Raw genomic sequence first — 23,931 nt, 5'->3', positions numbered from 1 at the left:
AATGAGTCAACTCTTTGCATGAGGTGGCCAAAGTACTGGAGTTTCAGCTTTAGTATCAGTCCTTCCAATGAACACCCAGGACTGATCTCCTTTAGAATGGACTGGTTAGATCTCCTTGCAGTCCAAGGGACTCTCAAGAGTCTTCTCCAACACCACAGTTCAAAAGCATCAATGCTTCGGCCCTCAGCTTTCTTCACAGTCCAACTCTCACATCCATACATGACCACAGGAAAAACCATAGCCTTGACTAGATGGACCTTTGTTGGCAATACGTGTTTTCTTATCACGAGAAGTTGATAAGAAAACTGGTTGGGTAGTCCATAAAACAGACAGACAGACAGTCAGGAGTCCTGAAACACATGTGCTGACAGACACCAGAACCACCCTTGTCTGCCCTGGAGTAACTGCAGCTCCGCGAGACGGGCGTCTCTGTGGACGGAGGCATTCCTGCCGCCATCAGCCTCCGCCAGGTGCCTCCGGCTGCCGCGGGGTTATAAACGGAGCCTGTGGACACCGCAGACCTCCGGAGTGTCCGGCGAGCCCGCCGTGAGACGCCTGACGGCACTCCTAACGTTCCCGGGAAAGCACACCAGCAATCTGGGGCCACTCCAGGATCTTTTACAGCTTTCCTGGCAGTCTCCCCACGTGCGATTATCAGGACCTCAGAGATTATTCTCAATCACAGAAAGAGGGCTGTTTCATTAGATTTGACCTGATTATTTACATAAGAGCTTTGTGAACCTAGAATCATTCGGTATAGACCAGCTAAGGCCACAGAATCTAACTCATTTCTGGAAGTTTTCATGAGAAGTGTCAGACTGGGCCGATGAAAGTCTCTGTTTATTTGCTACGTGAAGGTTAGGAAACTAAGCCCAAGAAAGCTTTCTCCCGGGTAAAAATATGTTTCACCTGAAACAGTGACAGATTGGGGTGAATTCCTCTTGAGATCCTCTGATCCAGTGGGCAAGGCACCTTTGAGGCTGTGAGGCGGGGGCTGTGTGGGTCTCCTGGAGGCAGGAGCATCCACAGGCATCAGCTCCATGCGTCTGCAGCCCGTGGTCCACAGCGGTGGCTGCAGATAAGGCCTTGGCTACGCAGTGCATGCGGTTGTGTCGTGGGCAGGTCGCGAATGACAGTGAAAGACACAGAGCCCTGTGGGCTAGAATCAGGTGAACACACGCACGCAGGGTCTCCTCAGCAGCATCCAGACAGTGCTGACAGGACCCACCGTCATCTTTAGCTCCTTTCTAAGTCTTCTGCAGATTTCCTGACACGAGTGTGGACCCCACGCGGCATGATCCTGAGGGGCTGAGAGAGAAACGAGCGAGGGGCCTGCCCTCGGGGACCAGGCTGTCGGACACACGCGTGCCCGGGAGGGGAGATGGTTGGAAGTGTGAGGAAGAGGAGGTTTACCCTGAAAGCAGTGAGGAGCCACTGAAGGGTTCCTTTGCGGAGGAGCGGGGCGGCGGCGTGTTTGCCTGGATCTATCCTTTTCACTGGAGGATAGCTGCGTCACAGCCTCCTGCTGGCTCCTGCCGTCAGCAGCGTGACTCAGCCCTGCGTGTGTCTGTGTGTGCGTCCCCTGCCTGCGGGGCACTCCCCCCTTAGGTCGTCGCAGGGCGCGGGCTGGGCTGTGTCACACACGGGTCCCCAGCAGCCCTGTTTCACATGCGGTCGTGCATGTATGTTGGTGCTACTTTCTCCGTTCATCCCACCCTCTTCCTTAAGCCCCTGTGTCCACAAATCCGTTCTCTATGTCGGGATTTCTTCCCTGCAAATGGGTTCATCTGTACCATTTTTCTGTTTATAGATCCCATAAAGATGTGTTAATGTATGATGTTTGTTTTGCTGACTTCCTTCACTCTGTACAACAGGTTCTAGGTTCATCCACCTCAGTTTGACAGACTCACATTCGCTCCTTTTTTATGGCCGAGTACTGTTCCATTGTATCTGTGTGCCACAACTTCCGTATCCACTCGTCTGCCAGTGGAAATCCAGGTTGCTTCCGTGTCCTTGTTACTGTAAATAGTGCTGCAGTGAACATCGGGGTACGTGTGTCTGTTTGAATCACGGTTTTCTCAGGGTATATGCCCAGTAGTGGAATTGCCATATGGTAGTTTTAAAGAGATGCCTCTGTCAGCAGTTCAGAGACTTGCTGTACAAGGCAAGAGGAAAGAGATTCACACGCGGGTGGTAAGTTACAGATTTATGCACGAGAGTGGATGTGTGATGACAGAGATAGTGGGGTTGGGAGAAGGGGACCAGCGTTAAGCGGGGGCTGGAAGGCAGGGCCCCCAGTCTGAGCAAAGGCCCTGTGGTGGAGTGACACCAGCAGGTATCAGGCGCTGGAAGGTGGGGCCTTGGCGATGTCTTGTGGGTCAGAGCAGAGGGAACCGGGGGCAACTGCTAACTTGATGGACACGCAGAAGCTGCGTTTCAGGCCAGTAATGCTCCCCAGAGGTAAGAGGGACAGAACACAGGGCCACGGTCTGCTTTCATTTGTCAGTAAGTTAAAGAAACAGAAAGGAAAGAAGCCTTTCCCCTTTTTCATAAACATTTACGGAAGAGAAAGGAGAGCAGCTTCTGTAACGGCACAGAGCAGATGCAAGGTGGCTGGGGCGGGGAATGGGGAAGGCTGCCTGGCACACAGGCTGGTTTTCCGGGTGTGGGTACCTTGTTATGTCCTTTGGTGCACACTTGAAAATAATATCTATGCAGGTTTTTTAAAGACAGAGCCATTTTTTCTTTCTCTCACTTTTTCTCAATCTATTTCATTTTTTTTTAAAAAAAGCTCCCAGTTCCCAATTATAAGCTCTATTACGACTGACTCAGGTGACTCAGGCAGTAAAGAATCGCCCTGCAGTGCAGGAGACCCAGGGTCAATCCCCAGGTCAGGAGATCCCCTGGAGAAGAGAATGGCAACCCACTCCAGAGTTCTTGCCTGGGAAATCCTACAGACAGAGGAGCTGGGTGGGCTACAAGTCCGTGGGGTCAGAGTCGGACATGACTGAGCAACTTTTTTTTAATGACTGTCTTGGCGCGTATTTTAGGGAGTTCTAGGTAATAACTTATGATGAAATGTTCATTGGCCCTTGGGAACTCTCCCACTGTACACCCATTACTGTGAAATTCCTATCCAGACCTGAAAGAGAAGTTTTCTCTGAGTACTTACAGTATACAAAATCCATTCCACTGGGATCTATTAATCATTATAGTTAGAAAAATAATATCACATGTTTTCAGAAACTGGAGTCAGTTGTACTAAAATGTATCTATTTTTCGTTTTTCTGTGTGTGAGGTTGAATTTGCTTCCTAGTCGTAGTTTGCTGTCTAGTTCTGTGCGCAGGTTTTCAGTGATGCTGCACCTGTGCTTTGAGTCCAAACGAAGGTGTCCTGGAGTCGGCTGTGTACAGTTCACACCCTGAAGGGCACACAGAGCACTGCAGTCTAAGCTGACCTCCCGCCAGTTACCCATCAGAGACTTCCGTTTATAAAACTGGGACCAGGTCTCTTTGCCTGTGTCCTATGTCCCTGGTGTGCTGGAAACAATTCTGAAAGCGCTGTACCCAAGTCCAAGGCCACCAGAAACGGTGATGGAGAGAAACTCTGGGTTCACGTGAGCTCCGGAGCTGATGGTACTTTTGTTGCATATGCTCTGATTTCCCTCTATCTTAATGTTAATCAGAGTGTAATTATTTTTCTGTTTTTTTGTGTGTGTGACTTTAACAGTTATGTGATATGAAGTAGTCAAGCAGTTGACACATTCACTGTGGGTTTGGACACTGTTAACTTCATTCTGTGTATGGAGATTGCAGTTCCAAGTGAATTACTGAATATACTTATGTGATAGCTGCTAATTAGAAGCTTATTTTGGTTAGTCAGAACTGAACACTCGTAGAGAGCAAAGCATTATATTAACCATTTTTGTTTCTAATTCTCATTCTGTTGTGAAAAACTTATGTTAAGTCATGGTGATAAGTTATACTGTTTAACACCCCTGTGTATGTAGAAATTGATAGAACCCTGGCCTGGCTAAAAATGTAAAATTAAATTCAGAGTTACTTGTGAAATGTTTATGATTTAAATGACTTAGAGTGTGGGAAAGCGAGGGCTTCATTAGAAGAGAAAAAGCTGTAGTTAGCAAAACAGTAACTGAGAATCTGCGGTATGCGCAGGCAGATTGGAGAATGTGAAAGCAACTTGTGGAAGATGAACAGGGGGCTGGCAGCAGACCAGGTTCCTCTTTCTGGTTCTTGTTCTTGATAAGGTATGTGACCTTGAGCAGTGACAGGGCCTCCCTGGTGTCCCTCCAGACTTACTGTGAGGTTCGTTAGAGCTGCCAAAGACAAGAGACTCAACCTGATTCAACTCTATATTCTTACAACCTAGCCCAGTGTGTGAGAGAGAGAGCTTCGCAAAGTATGCTATAAACATACATACTAAGTTATGTTTATTATCTTCTTGCATAGTCAATGATGATTTGTTAAATAGCAGCATGAAGTCCCAGCTCCCTCATAGTTTCTGATTTTTGTTTTGTTTTTAATCAAAATTAAATGCAACACCCACAGCTGACATAAAAGTAAGTGTACACAGAGGTCAGTGTGATAATAACAGCTTGTCTTTAGAATCAGAGGATTGTGAGTTCTGGAGGGAGTGGGTAAAATATATTTTTCCCAGAGAAATAATCTTGTGATAGTTGTGTTTCTAGGCCATTTCCCAGACTTCTCTTTAACTCACATATCTTAAACTTGTAAAGTGGAAGAGTTAGTCACTCAGTCGTGTCCGATTCTTTGTGACCCCATGGACTGCATAGCTCACTGCGTTCCTCTGTCATGGAATTTTCCAGGCAAGAATACTTGATTGGTTAGCAGTTGCCTTCTCCAGGGGATCCTCCCGACCCAGGGGTCGAACCCACTGCAGGCAGATTCTTTACCATGAGCCACAAATGATACTACAAGTCCCAAATAGCATTGCTAATTACCAAAATTCTGGAGAAACTTACTACACATTCCCAGCAGGGGTTATAAGACGTATTCATCTATTCATTCTTTCCTTTCTGTCACTCATCAGCCCATGGATTGATTTGTTGGTATTAAACCACTCTTGCATCTGTAGAAGTCCCTTAACCATGGTATATGATCCTTTTAATGTATTCTTGGATTTGGTTTGCTAGTATTTTGTTGAGAATTTCTGCATCTATGTTCATCGGGAATATTAGCCTGTAATTTTCTATTTTGAAAAAAATAGAATTCAGTTTCTACTTTGTAATATCTTTGTCTTGTTTTGGTATCAGGGTAATGCTGGCCTTTAGAATAAGTTTAGAAGCATTCCCCCCCTTTGTAATTTTTTTGAGTACTCTGAGGAGGATAGGTATTATTAACTCTTCTCTAAATGTTTGGTAGAATTCACCTGTGAAGACTTCTGGCCCAGGACTTTTGTTTGTTGGGAGTTTTTCTTTTTTTTAATTACTGATTTAGTTTCACTGTTAGTAATTAGTCAGTTTAGATTTTTTGTCTCTTCCCCCATTTAGTCTCGGAAGATGGCATGCATCTAGGAATTTATCTGTTTCTTCCCGGTTGTCCAGTTTGTTGGTATATGAGTAGTCCCATGAGTCTTCATGTTGGTTGTAACTTCTCTTTCATTTCTTATCTTATTGATTTGGGCCCTCTTTTTTCCTTGATGGTTTTGGCTAAAGGTCTATCAACTGTGTTTGCTTCTCAAAGAACTAGGTCCTAGTTTCATTGATCTTTTCCGTTCTCATAGACTCTATTTTATTTGTACTCTGATCTATATTGGTTTCTTCCTTCTGCTAACTTAGGGCTTTTTCTTTTCTCTAGGTGTTTTAGATATAAAGTTAGACTGTGTATATAAATTTTTTTTTTTCATGAGGTAGGTCTGTGTTGCTATAAACTTTCCTTTTAGAACTGCTTTTCCTGAATCCCATCAGTTTGGGAACAGTGTTTTTTCACTTTCATTTATTTCCGAGTACCTTATTGACATTTCCTCTGATTTCTTCATTGACCCCTTGGTTGTTTAGTAGCATGTTGCTTTGTCTTTGTGAGTTTTGCTTCTTCCAGTTTTCTTGTGGTAATTTGTTTCCAGTTTTCTACTAGTGTGTTCAGGAAGAATGTTTGGTATTTCAGTCCTTTTAAATTTGAGGGTTTTGGGGCCTAGCATGTGATCTGTCCCAGAGAATGTTCGATGTTCATGTGCACTTGAACGTGTATTCTGCTTTGGGGTGGAACGTTCTCTGTGTGTCCATGTGGCCTAATGTGTTAAAGCCAGTGTGTTTCGTTATTTTCTGTCTGTATGATCTATCCATTGGTGTAAGTTCCCTACTATTACTGTATCACTGTCAATTTCCCCCTTTACGTCTGTTAATATTTGCTTTATATATTTAGGTGCTCCAGTGTTGGGTACATAAATATATTTTTTATTGTCAGATGCTATTTACTTATTTTTAAAAAATTTTATTGGCATATAGTTGATTTACAATGTTGATCATTTCTGCTCTACAGCAAACTGAATCATATACATACATCCACTCTTTTTTAGATTCTTTCCCCATATAGGCCATTACAGAGTGTTGCATAGAGTTCCCTGTGTTATACAGTAGATCCTTATTATACCTATAGTATAATAATATTATACCTATAGTATAATGTATAGTAGTGTGTATGTTTCATTCCCAGTCTTCCAATTTATCCCTCCCCTCTCTTCCCCACCCCCTATAACCATAAGTTTATTTTCTACATGTGTGACTATTTCTGTTTTGTAAATAAATCTGTCGGTACCATTTTTTTAGATTCCACATACAAGTGACATCATGATATCTGTCTTTCTCTATCTGACTGACTTTACTCAGTATGACAGTGCCTTTTGATTGGAGCATTCAGGCTGTTCATGTCTAGACTGACTGTTGATAGGCATGTGCTTATGTTGTTGACTGTGGTTGTTTCTGTAGCCCTTCTCTGATTCAAACACACAAAAGTAAAGAGAAGCTTATAAGAACGCCCAGGTACCTTTCATACAGCTTCAACAATGATCAGCTCACAGAGTCTTATTTCTGTGCCAACCTTTTGCACTCTCCCCACTTCTGGATTAATTTGACATAAATACCCAGTAGCACATAATTTAACCTGTATGTATTTTAAGATGAACCTGTAAAAGATCACTATTTTAAAAAACATGGTTATGGCATAGTGTAAAAATGGGACAGATTTGAACATCAAGAAGAGTAATAACTGATGGTTGGAGCCAAACCAAATATGTACAAATGATCATTTTTAAAGACCCCCCTCATGGCTTACCTTTACAGACTGTTACAACATTAGCTCAGCACTCTAAAAATTGTTACATATAAGGAAAGAAGGAATTACCCTGTTTTTTCTAGGGCACATTGTATTTCAGAATAGACAAATAGTTAATACAACAAAGTTTTTTATAGAATCCCAACAAGCAAATACAGAGGCACTGCTTTTGAAAAGTGTAATTATTGGAGGCTAAACCCATCAAGTAAAAGACTGGTCAAGTTTGTAGTGGATCACCGGGCCACCTACACCTGAAACCATTCATCAGTCCTGGTACCACCCGAAGCGAGCCACTGAGTGCCTCCCGCTGTGACGTGCCGAGAAACCCAGAGCAACGTCTGTGGGCATTCCTGCCAGAAACAGAGGAAGACTCAGAAGTGGAAGGTAGCCAAGCTTCCAGATGGAATTGCCAGCTTATAGGAAATAAGGGTAAAATAACACAGTAAAGGTTCCAGAAGACATGGGGGCAGAGGAGATAGAAGGGGTCGTCCTCTGAGACGAGAGACATATCAGCCAAATACAGTGCTTATCTTGTTGAGAGTCTGGCCCAAATAAACTCACTAAAATATATTTGGAGTAATAAGGGAATGTGAGATATTAAATAATTATTAGTAACTATGTGTGATCATGATACTTTGGTAATGCTAAAAAATATCTTTTAAGATACATAGTAAAGTATTTACAGGTGAAACAATGGGTTTTCCTGGACTTGATTCAAAACCTTGCTCTGCAGAGTGTGACTGCCAGACCCAACAGCACCAACCTCACCAAAGAGTTAGAGATGCAGAAACTGAGAGCCTAAGTCTTTACCATCTCCGAGAGACTCAGGCACACACTTGAGACTGAGAAGCATTGCTGTAAACTACTGGGTGTGAGGGAGAGAGTGGTAGGGGATGAAAGAAACAAGGCTGCAAGTGTTGGCTATTATAGAAAGTGGAGGCTGAGTGCTTGGTGGAGTGACTGTGAATCAAGGGTTCCTAAACCAGGGACTGACAGACTGGACAGAGTGGTTGATATACTTAGCCCAGGGACTTTGCTAATTGGTTTGAGGTGCAAGAAAGCATTCAGATCAATATTGCCTGATATTCTCCAGGTTACTAGGTAATATTTAAAAGTCCTGAATGTATATGTCTTTAAGAAGCATTCCTTATCGTGAGAAAGAGAAAAGTGAAGTTGCTCAGTTGTGTTTGACTCTTTGCAACCTCGTGGACTGTAGCCCTCCAGGCTCCTCCATCCATGGGATTTTCCAGGCCAGAGTACTGGAGTGGGTAGCCTTTCCCTTCTCCAGGGGATCTTCCCGACCCAGGGATCAAACCCGGGTCTCCCGCATTGCAGGCAGATACTTTACCATCTGAGCCACCAGGGAAGCCCTTCTTTACCATATCAAGTATCAAATTGCTGCTTAAAGTTTCTGGGAGTAGTTGGTATTTAAAGTATCTTCACTGCTCACACTAGTGTGTCGACCCCTCTCTGCAGTCACGCCTTAGGCCTCTGAAGAGTCTGGATGGAGCCCCAGATGCTGACGATGAGGAGGACGCCGAGAGAGCCAGCAAGTAAGTCGTGGGTTGCTTGTTCTGTTCGGCTGGAGCCCTAGGTTGCAAGAGATATTTCAAACCACGCGCATGCCTGGAGAAAAGGTTCTGCTCCTCACAGTCTCGTCTTCAGCCGGAGGAACCAGGGCTAGTGGGAGGCTCACACGGGATGAATCTTGAAATGGGAAAGCAAGATAGGCCTGAAATAACTTGTTCCTGGGAAGCAATGATGTCTGCAGAAATACCCAGGATAGTGTTCAAGGGGAAACAGAAGCCTACTCCTCCCCTCCAACTGAAGAGGGGCAGGTGAACATCAGGACAGTGGAAGGAGTTAATTGAAAAATCAGATCTGGGGGAGTGGCGGCAGGACCTCAGTGCATGGGAGGTATCATCAGAGGAAAATTTCATGAAAGTGGTAAAAATTAACAAAAAATAAGGGAAATAGTACTATGTGTTGAACTTTTAAAACAATGTTAAACTATTTGAGGACGATAGAACCATTTTTTCACCCCATTAAGTATATCTTTATTTACATAAAGGAATATGCATTCTCCAAAACAAGTGAATAAATAAGCCATACAAAAGTACTGAAAGTGAACTCAGAATGTAGAAAGTCCCAAGTGTTTGACATTTCTAAGGCTATCGCCCCTACACCCCCAGAATCAGACCGTGAAAAGCCCTGCTTGTGCTTCCAGATAGGTAAGGAGCTGTAAACCTCTGTGTGTTCTCAGTGCACACACTAAAGATTTCCAGTGTTTGAATTGGTATGTACATCACTATAAAGAGTTTGGCCATGAACCAGTTACTCACTTTACTGTCCCTCCACAAAACGTATCATGTTGGTTTTCAGCACGTGTCCTGTTTTTCTCCAGGTTGTCCTCTGAAGATGGAGAAGAAGCTTCTGCTTACTTCTACGAAAGTGATGACTCATTTGAAACAAGAGCAAAGGCTCCTTCCCAGGGTGAGATGGACTTGCTGGGTGAGATCCTGGACACGCTGAGCACGCACAGCTCGGACCAGGGGAAGCTGGCGGTGGCCAAGAGCCTGGACTTCTTCAGATCGATGGACGAGATAGACTACAAGCCCACGGTGAGTCAGTTTGCAGCCCGTAACATTAAATGAACACTTTCTCACCTCACTGTGCTGGCTGACGTGAAGCTAAGTGTCAAAACTCCGAAAATGTCATGAGTTAATCATTAAGACATGATTTCTATAACAAAATTCCAATCCAACGCTGGTGTTTCTCATCATTAACTGAAATTATTTTGTCAAGCAGTATTATTTCCCTACAACCTAATTTTATAGTTGTCTTTCTCAGGGAACTTTCAAATGTGAAATGTTTCCATGTTTTTCCTCTATTTTTCGGCTCTTCACAACATTTTAGTAAGGGTATGAATTCAAGTAACGTTTCACTGTGTTGCTTCAGAAATGCATAAGACTGAGCAGATTGAACTGGATTCTTTAAAAAACACAACAGAGAGGTAGAAGTAATTTCTACCCTGTTCTGACTGTAATAATTCCAGAACTTGGCATTGATTATATAAGAGTTTGCTTGTTCTCTGAGTTACTTGTTAGGATTTTTTGGCAAATCCTTTCTATTTCTTAGCTTTTCTGTAGTGTAATGACAGAGGCTGTACACATCTGAGATGCACAATTTGATGTTTGCCCATAGACTGCAAAGTGCTGGCCACAGTCAAGCTAATTAGCCATCCCTTACCTCACAGAGTTTACTTTTCTCTCCTCTTCTTTGAGGCCAGAGTACTTGAGACCTGCCTTCTTCCCAGTTCGGTCAGCATGCTGCAGGCTAGGTCCCTGAGCTTCGCCACCCGCGGGACTAAACCCTGGCCTTCCTGCCCCTCCCCTCCCCACCCCGGGACCACGCCCCCATTCTGCTCTCTCCACATAGGAGCTTGACTGGATTCCACAGAGAAGTGAGATCATGTAGTATTTGTGTCCTGACTTACTTCGTTTAGTGCAGTGCCCTCCAGGCCCATCCTTGGTGTTTTTTAAACCTTGGTTTTACTGATGTTAGTCACTCAGTCATGTCCAACTCTTTGTGACCCCATGGGCTATATAGCCCACCAGGCTCCTCTGTCCAGTGGGATTCTCCAGGCAGGAATACTGGAGTGGGTGGCCATTCCCTTCTCCAGGGGATCTTCCTGACCCAGGGGATCTTCCTGACCCAGGGATCGTACCCGAGTCTCCTGCATTGTGAAGAATTCTTTACTGTCTGAGCCACTAGCAGCATCCATATTATCCCAAATGGCAGGATTTCCCCCTTTTTAAAAAGGTGAGTGATAATCACAGCGCATTTTCTTTATCCATTCACCTGTCCGTGACATTTAGCTGCTCCCGCAGCTCCCCTGTACTGCGAGCAGCGGCAGTGCACACGTGACACACACCCGGAAGTAGGGGTGCTGCGTCTTGCTGCGGTGCGTCAGAGGTCTGTTTTTAATTTCTTGAGGCCTGTCCATGCCGATGTCCAAAGTGGCTGCATCAGTGTACACTCCCACCCTCTTCTCCACATCCTCGCCAACACTCACCATCCGGGTTAAACTCTGCAGGCGACAGTTGCACGTGCCCGTCTCACGAGCCCTGGGCTGTGGGCGGTTTTCCAAACCCACCATCGCGGCTCCGTCTCCTCAGGGCGGGACTTCGAGTTCCCAGCCTGGCAAGAGAAAGATTTCAGAGTGGGAAGGAATATTGCTGAAGTAACGTGCCTTCCGTTTCTTCTAAATGTGTCGTTTCTCCTCTTAGAACAAATCCAACGCGCCCAGCGAGAGCAACCTGGCCCTGCTGTGCAGCGGCTCTGGGGACCAGGCTGGGTGGCACCGGGGCCAGGATGACAGCGCCCTGCTCGGCCGGCAGCTGCCTCCCTCGCCCAGGAAGCGGCTGTCCTCCAGCGCGGGCACCGACCCTCTGTTCATCCTGGAGGAGGAGGCGGGCGAGCGACCCCTCGGCGCAGGGAGCCGGCCCCCGGCGCCAGGGCAGCCGGGCCCCCCTCCAGGCGCTGGAGCGCCCCCTACGGAGAGGAAGGGAACGCTGAGCCCGACTGTGGACGAGCCGCCGGAGCCCGGCCTGGGGCGGCGCCTGTCCACGTGTGTGCCCTGGGAGAAAGAAGGGGAAGAAGCTCCAGAGGCCGCAGCGGGGTCTGGGCTGCTTCAGGAGGTGGTGTCTTTGTGTCATATCACGTCTGCTTTCCAACAAGACCTGCACATCTCAGGAGGGAGGGCAAGTGGGAACCAAGCTTAAGTCAGCAAACGAAGTGCCCGTCACTGGCACCCAGCCTTCCACGGGGACGTTCAGGAGCCCACCACCCTGTGTCCTAAACAAGGAGTGGTCGGAAAGGCGACTCTTCCTGCTGTCTGAAGTTGTTTTTCATTTGGGACACTTACCCGTCCGCGCTTTCGTCTCCTGGTAGGTCGATGATCCATTGATTTTTTAAACGTAAAGCTAATTCTCCTCCTGTGCCCTTCAGTCAGGTACGAGTTTGTATGTATGTATGCTTAAAGTATATATTGAACATCCGATTTCCCAGTGTTTGGTGCTTAATGCCACTTATTTAAATTAAGTATGCATCTAACCCTTGCACATAACCAGTAGCTACTGTACTAACCTGGTTGAGCATGACCTGGCCAAGATATCAAAACCTATCAGAACTAGCCTGAAACTGTTGACCCACTGATTGCCTTAATCTTAAGCCTATATTAAGCATACTTAACCTAATTTATGGGATTCCATGTAAATTCTGAAAGATAAGTTATGTGTTCTGCAGAGCAATAATGCCTTTTTCAATTAATCAAATCAAGGACAGAATTCATTTTTTCAAAGTTTAAAGGCTCTCTCGTGGACACTGCAGCCATGTTTTTCAAAAAGTATAAAGGTACACACATTTACCTGTCACTCAGTGAAATACATGAAATGCTGAGTTACAATGTGAAAGTAATGACTGCTGTTTACAAACGACACTTTAAATTTCTTCACAGCCTCTCTTTGCCTTCGCTAACTAGGAGTCACCCCAGAAAGCCAGATGAAACAAAATGTCCTAGTTGAAAAATGGGCTTGTCTGTTTTCCTCCTAACTAATAATTGTCTACCAGAATGCTTCATGACATCTCAGACTTACTGCTAAAATAACTGACTTTATATTTGGCAAGTGGTAGATCTGCAGGCCCAGTGCAGCGCAAGGGCAGAGTCCCCGCATCTGTCTGCTCAGCATGTCCGCGGTGTTTAAGGTCCTGTACCCGTGCAGTACGTCTTCACAGTTCATAAGCCGTCACGCAGATTTCCTTGGTTCTCCCCTAACACCTGTTTCTGTCCCGGGATCCCGCCCCGGGCCCACCTTCCGCAAGGCTGTCATACCTTCTCAGGCTCCTCTTGGATGTGACCGTCTCTAGACCCTCCTGGTCTTCGACGACCTGGGTGGTTCCGAGGACAGGTCGGGTCTGCTGTCGGCCACACCGCTGCCAGACCTGTCCAGCATTTTTCCTGTGGTCGCGGTGGGGCGGTGGGTCCCGAGGAGGGGCTCACAACAGAAAAGCGCCGTCTCCATCAGCCCAGCCTGCCCCCAGGGCTTGCGAACGTTGCTGCTGGCCGGGGTCAGCCGGCTGGGCTCCTCCCGGGAAAGCCGCGCCTTCCCTCCGGTCCTCCTGCCGTCTTGGGGAGGAGACAGCACGCACAGCCTCCCTGAGGGTGGGGCCTGCGCTTCCGGTCTGATGCATGGTATCCACACACATTACTTGGAATCCTTCTGCATGGGACATGGTCCCTCCCCCCTCAAATTCACTGTCACACTGGGAAGTTCTCCTGAGAAGGAATCGAGCATTGATTATTACTATGAGTCTAGCCAGTAATGAAGCAATCAGGAAAAAACAACAGTGATGTTGTGGTTCCTTGGTTGTTCGCTTTTTCAGTATATGTACTCTATGCATCCCCAATCATGATGGTTTTCTTAATTTATCATTTTAGGAAAGGTTTGACAAGCCACTCAAGAATTCCCATCAAAAACTGTGCTCTAGAATATTTACTGAAATACGAATTTAATTTTCAGTTAAGATCCTGGAAGAGGCTTTGTTAAAAACATTGCTTAAGATACTTATTCAGATCAGTCTTTAAATAATTTGAAGACAATGGCCAAGGTTTTCCTTTTTAAGGTAGATTCCAAAATCTTATTGGATATATTTTGGGAGGACAGTTATTCATTCATGTATATGAAGGAAGACAGATCTTGTTTTCCTTATAAGGATGAACTCTGTAAGTATTAAGGGGGAAAAGTCTGTAATCCTTTTTTTAACACAAAAGTAAGATTCAAGGTTCTTGTTAAATTTTGCCTTTATATACTCACTACAAAGTTCCATTTTATTTAAGTATATAAAAAAGTCCATTTATCAGAAGAGCTATTTTAAATGAGAGGGAAAAACTGTCACTCTGGTTGCCAGTCTGCTGGGCAGATATTATTCATAACTTTGAAAAGAATGTAAAGTAGCCCTTGACTACGAATATTGAAATGAGGCATTTTTTCCTTTAGAATTCTCCGTCTGGAGAATGGGATCACTGTGAGTGTAGTAGCCTTGATAGAATCTGGGTTTTAGTCCATTTGCTCAGTAAGCTTCAGAGCCTCAGAAATGTGAGTTCTTCTCTGTCTCGGTCACCTCCCCAGGTGTCTGACCATGGTGTATGGTGAGGACAGTCACCCACCGACAAATCACATTTGTGTTAAGGTATTTTAAGCTGGACTTGTGCCTTACTTTAACATACAGAATCAGCTCTGATAGTCCACATTAAAAACAAAAACTCAGCAAGTATTCATATTTCAAACTGTTAACATTTTGAGTATTCAAAGTCTGCTCTAGACTAGACTTCCCTGTATTATGGTGGCTGTAGGGAGAATGAAGGGACATTAAGGCGAGTTCTGAAATAAACATTATCTCTTTTCTTACAGTGTTCATATTTCTCTTTTCTTACTATGTTCATATTTTCTATTATAACTAGACAATATTTTCTATTATATGTAAACTCCCCTGCTGTTTGAATTTTTCTCCCCTGAAGGAGCAACACCTGTCCTACGCAGAACTGTATAAACGAGTCCAACCTTTGGTTCTGGGGCCTGTCTTTACACAGCCTCTAGACGGTCACCATGCTTCCCAAACCCACTCCATCTTTTACCCTAGAGGTATTGCATCCATGGTATTTCGGAGGCTAGCAGAGTCCCATGTGAACTCTTGGTACATTAAGTGTCGTTAAGTGGTATATTTTAATGGCTACCTACTTTAGCATATTTTAGAAAGGCACCAAAATATAGCATGACTATTTCTCTGATTAAAAATTAATAACTCATTTGTTTAAGAAATATTTATCAACTCTTGGTACTGATCAGAGGCAGGGTACAGTAACAGTGGACATAAGGAAATAAAAGAATTGGCCTAGTCCCTGCTGTGCAGGAGCTAATTAAAAGGAAAAGGAATTGCAAATCTCTGTTAATAATAACAATGATGATAATATATTTTGCTTAGGAATTAGCCAAGATTCTATCACCAAAAAAAAAAAAAAAAAGCCTTTTAAAGCTGCTTTAAACTAAAACATGCTCTAAGTACAGAACCACTGTACCATCTTTCTCTACTGTTATACGACGTGCAAGAATGCTGCTGTCTAGAAGACCTGCTCTTAAGGGACAGATTCGGAGGCTCTGAGATGCCGTGTGTTCTCATCCAGCTGGCTGTCCAGCACCCTCTGCTTCCTTGTACCCAGGCAGCGAGGCTCGGTGCTGAACGCGGCCCCTCGGGACCAGTCTCCACTCTGTTCAGGATGAACTGAGCATGTGGACGCCTGTTGATGGCAAGGCGTTTTTGCTGCCTTTACCCTGATAACAGCATTCTCTGCAAACACTTCCCCTGTACCCCACACACTCGAAAGCCATCTGCGATAGTGCTGCTGTGGAGTCTGCACTTGTATCCTAACAAACAAGACCCAGGAATGCTAATGAATTCATCGTTTCTGAAATAAGGTGAAGAGGAAAAAAAAAACTGTGACTCCTGTCATAATTAGTAGATCTTCCTTCTTTTTCTAGAATATCTGGATTTTTAGGAAAAGGTTATTTTCACGAAAAAATTTTCTAATGTGAATTCCGTTTTGTTTCACATACAAGATCTTGATTCTGGGTGGATAGCTGTAGATCAAAACACAAAGGATGTAAACTGAACACCAAACCTAATTCCCCCAAAGCACTTCTTCATATAGGAGATGGTTTTTTACAAACTCTGTCAGCACTGATGTCTTTCCTCTGTCTAGCCCAGGAATTTTTTAGTGTCTGTTTCTTAAATCTCATTTAAGAGGCAGAGTTCTTTTGAGCAAATCAGTCAATGTTTTGATTTGGTCAAGATAGGGAATTATGTGTATTTAGAAAGAAGCATATTTTATCTTGAAAATAATATAGGATTTTGTGCAATATTTTTTCTTGCATAATTTAGTTCATATAAATATGCACATCTGCTTTGCAAGCAGATGCCTTAAGGTCATGTTTTTCAGTATTTGTGTAAAATTGTATGTAGCAATGTTCCATGTGATTTTGGGAGGAAAAAATCTTTTTACTGTTAGCAGGAGAAATGTTTTTGTTTATTTAAAATAATTATGACTATTGCATTATTGTACCATAACTGCCTCAGCAACAATGAATATGCAATAAGAGAATCCTGAACTTTAGATTAGTATTGACAATACTGTTACTTTGAAAGAAATGTATATAGTGCAAAACGCTGATTCTTCATTTGTACATTTCACAAATGCTCAGTTCTGTACCACGTAAATTGAGATGGCATTTGTATGGTGATGACGAACCATTATGTCGACTGTAATATCCTTTGTGATGCATCTCTGGTAAGATTTATAAAGGGCATTGCCAATACTTTTTGACTGTCTGTAAATTAAGTTAATTTTTGTATAATGTACAGTTTGTTTAACCTTAAAGCTTCTATAGATTTCTACTTTTTATTATACTTGAATGAGGCAGAAAAGCACTGTGGAAAATCTGTAGCTCTGGATGTGACTTGCAAACATACCAAAAAAACAGAACAAGGTACTGAACTGAGTAGCAAACTTAACCAGACGCTTTCTATCCAGAAAGCTGTATTTTTTCAAGCCAGACTTAAATGAAGTAATTTAAATTATAGCAGTCTTTTATCATAAAAGATTGCTAAGTCAGAATGATTACCTCTTTGATACGATAAACCTCTGAGCCTCTTCGTCTCTGTGTTACTCCACGTCTCAGAAGAGAGCCCTGTTGAGGTATGTTGACACCTCTGCCCTTTGGTATATTACATAACTTCCAGGACAAAATCTGACTCTCTGCATCCTGGATACACCATGTGTGTCGAGCCACCATCCTTCAGATGGTCTAGTTTCCACGTGGTTACTCTGAGAACCACTGAATAATCATATACCAAAAATGAGATTTCTTGAATCTGTTCTAATTTAGTACTTAGAGCAAACAAATGTGAACTGCATGACATCTACAGTTTAGAATGCATGAAGCTTTTTACACAAAAGGTACATGTGAGGTTAAAAACTGAACTTTTCCAAAGCTTATTTCTCTTGCTTTAAACGAATAACTGTCTGGAAGGACTGAAATGCTTGAGCCTTGTGCTAGACATGATGACGTACCTGAACACACTTGCCCATTATCGAGACCTCGCATCCTTGAGGCTACAGGATAAATCATCTCTGATGTTGACTACTGTCGGGAGGACACTGTGTGTAAAAGTATTGTTTGGGGGATTTAAAAATATATGCAAAAGTCAATATTGGATGAACAACACATTACCATGAAGTGCCCAACAATGCAGGTTGAAAATAAAGTTGGTCATAATCAAACCCGCCTGGCAGTGACTCTTCTGTAACGATTGGCCAGCTCTCCCATCAGAGTTCTCGGTGAACTGTCACAAGGACCCCTGCCCCTTCATCTCAGAGCCTTAGGACTGCTTCGGCGTAAACCCAGGCCTAAGCCCTTCTGACGGGCCTGCTGGGGAGGGAGGCATCCAGTGTCTCATGTCCAGGCAGCCAACTTCATGAGGCTCAGAAATGACAGAAGAGGTACGTCAGTGTCAGTAAGGTCATCAGAGCAGGGCTAGCAGCCAAGCCAGACCAGGACGTACTGATCTTCATGGAAAAGCCGCAGATGGACAGATAGGAGATAGAGTGTGTCAACAGCGCTCCCCAGCCTGGGAAGGTGCACTGATTTCCAGGGGCTCTCAGGGGCCCACCTAGAGCAAAAGTCAAACTTGAATTAAGCATAAAGTTTCCCTTGGGTGCAGAATTTCTGGGAATGATATGCTGAACTCTGCACATAAGCAAAGGTCTGCCCTAGATAAAAGAGTATCCTTGAAATCCTAAGATATAGCTAACTTTGATGGATTTTTAATTTTTAAAAGTGTGCCTGCTACCATCACAGAGGTTGATCTCAGTACCTCTCTCAGTGTCTTGAGAAAAATGATGCAATTTTAATTTTACAGATGCAGATACAGAAACCCAGATGGATTTTCCTTATGTGAAAATGAGTGTTATTTTTGGAGTATTATTTTGCCATGGGTGAGAATCTCCTTGCCTAGAAGTGACAATGAATTATAGAACACACAAAACTTTACACATTTATGGAAAATACAGTATTAATAGGGTAAAAATTAAATAGTATACTATGGAAGGTTTCCAGGTGAACTAAGACCTTCCCCAAGTTCTGCCATTGGTTTGGTCCTGTCACCTGATTTCCCTGAATATTCGTCTATTTAAAATAGAAGTCTGTCCTTAGAATGAATTTGTAATGTTAAGAAACCTTTGTGTACATTGCAGCTGCCACATACAGTCAGCCCTCTGTATCCATGCGTCCCCACAGGTCCAACCAACCTAGACTGAAAATACTAATTCAAGAAAGTTCCAAAAAGCAAAACTTAAATGTTTCTCTCACTGGCAACGAATTACATGCCACTTACACTGAATCAGGTCTTACAGTAAATCTAGAGACTATTTAAAGTACACGGGGGATGTGCATAGATTATACGGGACTAACCACATCATTTTAAATGAGGGACTTGAGAATCCTTGGATCTGGCAGGAGACAGGGTGATCCTAAGACCAACCCTTGCCCTCAGCCCCTGTGGTCCCAAAGGACAGCTGTAATTTGAGAGAGAGAAAATATGCCTAAGTGTCTGATTTCATTTGAATGGATGGGTGTTCAGAACATAAAACCATAAACCAGAACTAGAAACATCTTATTTTATAGAATCCCGTGGCTCTTGAACCTATCTCTTCAGTAGAACCAGCAAAGCAGTTTACAAAAGGACGGAAAAAACAAACCTGGACGGTGCTCCAAGGGTTTCTGGAGTTGATTCTGTGATCAGTTTTTGTAGACAGGAAGAAACTAAGGAACTGAGGAACTGAGGTGGCAAGTGGTACCCTCCATGTCGCATAGCAACAGGCGGCCTGGCTGGGATGGGAGCTTGACGGGGATCCAGCCTCATGGTGCGGGGCAGGAACACAGGACGGAAATTTAGGTGGCGCGCCTGATACACATTCTCTCCTGTGAATATTGAGACAAGGCTTCTTGACAAAATGCACTGGGGAAGTTTTTAACTTTGAGTACCCAATATCTTTTTGGAAGATGGTATTAATTAATTGCCCCCCCTCTGCGTCCCCAGCTCAATTAATTGAATTTCCACAAATCTTCGTTGCATCCACACATGCTCTCTGTGGCACCCTTCCCTCCCTTTCTCCCCTTCCTTCCTCCTGGTTTTATTTACACCTCTGTGGGCGATGGATGAGCATCGCCTGTCTATGCATGGTAACTAAGGGAACACCTGCTGGCTGAGTGATGCTGAGGGTAAGGAAAGGCACATCATGGATTTTTTTGTTGTGGAGCCTGTTACTGATATGCAGGGGTTTCTAGAACACCTGAATGTCCTTGTCGGAATCTCCACGTTTATCTGCTACTTCAACATTTTTGCTCATGTTCAAGAACCAGCCTTCAAGACAAACTTCTTACTCTTCAGCTTTCTAACTTTAAAATCAAACCTACTTAAAAAATGATGACTGTTCCATATTCATGGTGTTTTGTTTGTAGTAACACCATTTAAACATCAGAGCAACAATGTTTTTCAAATTTACAAATTACTTTTTATAATTGCAGTTTCTAATTTGAGGACTCAGACTGGACTATCAAATACACTGATGGTATTCACTTGGTATTTTATCCAGTTTCCTCCAAAATATAAATTTAAATAATTTTAATTGAGCTGAGTTTTCAGAGATTTGATAAATGTCTGAATTGGATACAACCCATTAGGCAAAAACCTCAATTTGTGAAACAGATGTTAGGAAGAAGCTGTTTTATATTACAGGCTTCCTCCATAAGGGATAAGCTTAATGGCAAACTGTTAGAAAACAATTTGAATTTCTAAGAAAAGGATGATTGATTGATGCTTGAAACTTGTCTTTAAAGAAAACTACAGCAAATTAAAATTATTTCTCATCAGTAATAATTATATTTAACAGTGTGGTGACCATACACATACAGGAAAAGAACATACTGTATGAAAATAAAGGAACACTGTTCTTGGAGGTTGTTGTGGAGGATTAATATTGACTTTCTAACCATCATCTGTAAGGTGAATGAAAGGTTCCTGGGCATTTTGATTTCAAGGTTATGCTTTCTTTGCTTACACTCATATATGCTTTAGGTAAATCTGTTGAAAATTAAAATACTGCTATCAAGATTGCCAAGAAAAATATCAACAACCTCAGATACGCAGATGAAACCACCCTAATGACAGACAATGAAGAGGAACTAAAGAGCCTCTTGGTGAGTGTGAAGGAGGAGAATGAAACAACTGGCTTGACACGCAACATTCAAAAAACTAAGATCATGACATCAAGTCCCATCACTTCATGGCAAATTGATGAGGGAAAGTGGAAGCAGCGACAGATAAAGATCAGAGCAAAATAAATGAAAAATAAATTAAACTGGCAAAAATCAATAGAAGTAAAAGCTGGTATTTAGAGAAGATAAAATTGATAACACTTTAGTGAGACAAATCAAGAAAAAAGGGATAAGACTCAAATCAATAAATTAGAAGTGAAAAAGAACTTAACAGACATACAAAGGATCATAACAGACTACTATGAGCATCTATATGTCAATAAAATGGACAGCCTGGAAGAAATGAGCCATTTCTTAGAAAAGTACAATCCTCCAAAACTGAACCAAGAAGAAACAGAAAACATGAGCAGACCAATCACATGCACTGAAATCAAAACTGATTAAAAAATCTTCCAACATGCAAAAGTCCAGGGCCAAATGGCTTCACAGGCAAATTCTATCAGACATTTACAGAAGACCTAATACCTAAACTTCTCAAACAATTTCAAAAACTTGCAGAGGGAAGAAAACTCCCAAATTCATTCTAGGAGGCCACCATCACTCTGATACCAAAACCAGACAAAGACATCACAAAATTTTTAAACTTATGGACTAATATCACAGATGAACATAGATGCAAAAATCCACAACAAAATACCAGCAAACAGATTGTGGCAAAAGGGCAGGTGATGAAAGGAACTTAGGAGAAAGAACAAGAAGGTGTGTGTCTGAGTCCCAGAACATTCCCTCAGAAATGATGGAGAAGTTTTGAGGCTACGGTAAGAATAAGACTGAAAACCAGAGGCTGGAGGCTTAAGTCCAAAACCTGAGAACACCAGAGAACTCCTGACTCCAGGGAATATTAATCGATAAGAGCTCATCAAAAGCCTCCATACCTACACTGAAACCAAGCACCACCCAAGAGCCAACAAGTTCCAGAGCAAGACATACCATGCAAATTCTCCAGCAACACAGGAACATAGCTCTGAGCTTCAATATACAGGCTGCCCAAAGTCACTCCAAACCCATTAACATCTCAAAACTCACTACTGGACCCTTAATTGCACTCCAGATTGAAGAAATCCAGCTCCACCCACCAGAACACCGACACAAGCTTCCCTAACCAGGAAACCTTGACAAGCCATTGATACAACCCCACACACAGTGAGGAAACTGCACAATAAAGAGAACTCCACAAACTGCCAAAATATGGAAAGGCCACTCCAAACACAGCAATATAAACAAGATGAAGAGGCAGAGGAATACCCAGGATAAATGCCCACCAAACCAAACCAAAGAGGAGGAGATAAGGAACCTACCTGATAAAGAATTCAGAATAATGATAGTGAAAATGATCCAAAATCTTGAAAATAAAATGGAGTTACAGATAAATAGCTTGAGACAAGGATTGAGAAGATGCAAGAAAGGTTTAACAAGGACCTAGAAGAAATAAAGAAAAGTCAATATATAATGAATGCAATAAATGAGATCAAAAACACTCTGGAGGGAACCAACAATAGAATAACGGAGGCAGAAGATAGGATAAGTGAGGTAGAAGATAGAATGGTAGAAATAAATGAAACAGAGAGGAAAAAAGAATTAAAAGAAATGAAGACAACCTCAGAGACCTCTGGGACAATATTAAATGCCCCAACATTTGAATCACAGGAGTCCCAGAAGAAGATGACAAAAAGAAAGGCCATGAGAAAATACCTGAGGAGATAATAGTTGAAAACTTCCCTAAAATGGGGAAGGAAATAATCACCCAAGCCCAAGAAACCCAGAGAGTCCCAAACAGGATAAACTCAAGGCGAAACACCCCAAAACACGTATTAATCAAATTAACAAAGAACAGATATTAAAAGCAGCAAGGGAAAAACAACAAATAACACACAAGGGTATTCCCATAAGGATAATAGCTGATCCTTCAATAGAAACTCTTCAGGCCAGGAGGGAATGGCAAGATATACTTAAAGTGATGAAAGAGAAAAACCAGATTACTGTACCCAGCAAGGATCTCATTCAGAAATGAAGGAGAAATCAAAAGCTTTACAAACAAGCAAAACCTGGGAGAATTCAGCACCACCACACCAGCTCTTCAACAAATGCTAAAGGATCTTCTCTAGACAGGAAATACAGAAAAGGTTTATAAACTCGAACCCAAAACAACAAAGTAAATGGCAATGGGGTCATACTTATCAATAATTATCTTAAACGTAAATAGGTTGAATGCCCCAACCAAAAGGCAAAGACTGGCTGAATGGATACAAAAACAAGACCCCTATATATGTTGTCTAAAAGAGACCCACCTCAAAACAAGGGATACAGACAGACTGAAAGTGAAGGGCTGGAAAAAGATATTCCATGCAAATAGAAACCAAAAGAAAGCAGGAGTAGCAACCCACATCAGATAAAACAGACTTTAAAATAAAGGCTGTGAAAAGAGACAAAGAAGGACACTACATAATGATCAAAGGATCAATCCAAGAAGAAGATGTAACGATTATAAATAGATATGCACCCAACATAGGAGCACTGCAATATGTAAGGCAAATGCTAACAAATATGAAAGGGGAAATTAACAATAACACAATAATAGTTGGAGACTTTAATACCCCACTCACACCTTGGATAGATAACTAAACATAAAATTAATAAGGAAACACAAACTTTAAGTGATACAATAGGCCAGTTAGACCTAATTGATATCTATAGGACATTTCACCCCCAAACAATGAATTTCACCTTTTGCTCAAGTGCACATGGAACCTTCTCCAGGATAGATCACATCCTGGGCCATAAATCTAGCCTTGGTAAATTCAAAAAAACTGAAACCATTCCAAGCATCTTTTCTGACCACAATGCAGTAAGATTAGATGTCAATTACAAGAGAAAAACTATTAGAAATTCCAACATATGGAGACTGAACAACACGCTGCTGAATAACCAACAAATCACAGAAGAAATCAAAAAATAAAATATGCATAGAAACGAATGAAAATGAAAACACAACAACCGAAAACCTATGGGACATTGTAAAAGCAGTGCTAAGGGGAAGGTTCATAGCAATGCGGGCTTACCTCAAGAAACAAGAAAAAAGTCAGATAAATAACCTAATTCTACACCTAAAGCAACTAGAAAAGGAAGAAATGAAGAACCCCAGAGTTAGCAGAAGGAAAGAAATCTTAAAA

The 23,931-nt window shown here is 42.7% G+C and overlaps 1 protein-coding gene across 4 annotated transcripts in view; it reads left to right on the top strand.

Annotated features, from left to right (window-relative positions):
* DENND1B (DENN domain containing 1B) overlaps positions 1-17,706 on the top strand; it is a 271,053-nt gene extending 253,347 nt beyond the window's left edge. For all 4 annotated transcript variants that reach the window (XM_018060808.1, XM_018060806.1, XM_018060809.1 and 1 more), the window contains 3 exons: positions 8,787-8,863; positions 9,715-9,931; positions 11,600-17,706. In XM_018060808.1, the coding sequence (XP_017916297.1) occupies positions 8,787-8,863; positions 9,715-9,931; positions 11,600-12,094 (789 nt within the window). In that variant the 3' untranslated portion in view covers positions 12,095-17,706. The remainder of the gene's footprint in view (positions 1-8,786; positions 8,864-9,714; positions 9,932-11,599) is intronic.

Source organism: Capra hircus, chromosome 16 (assembly GCF_001704415.2).
Source record: "Capra hircus breed San Clemente chromosome 16, ASM170441v1, whole genome shotgun sequence".
Taxonomy (NCBI): Eukaryota; Metazoa; Chordata; class Mammalia; order Artiodactyla; family Bovidae; genus Capra; species Capra hircus.
This window is presented reverse-complemented; position numbering and strand designations above follow the sequence as displayed.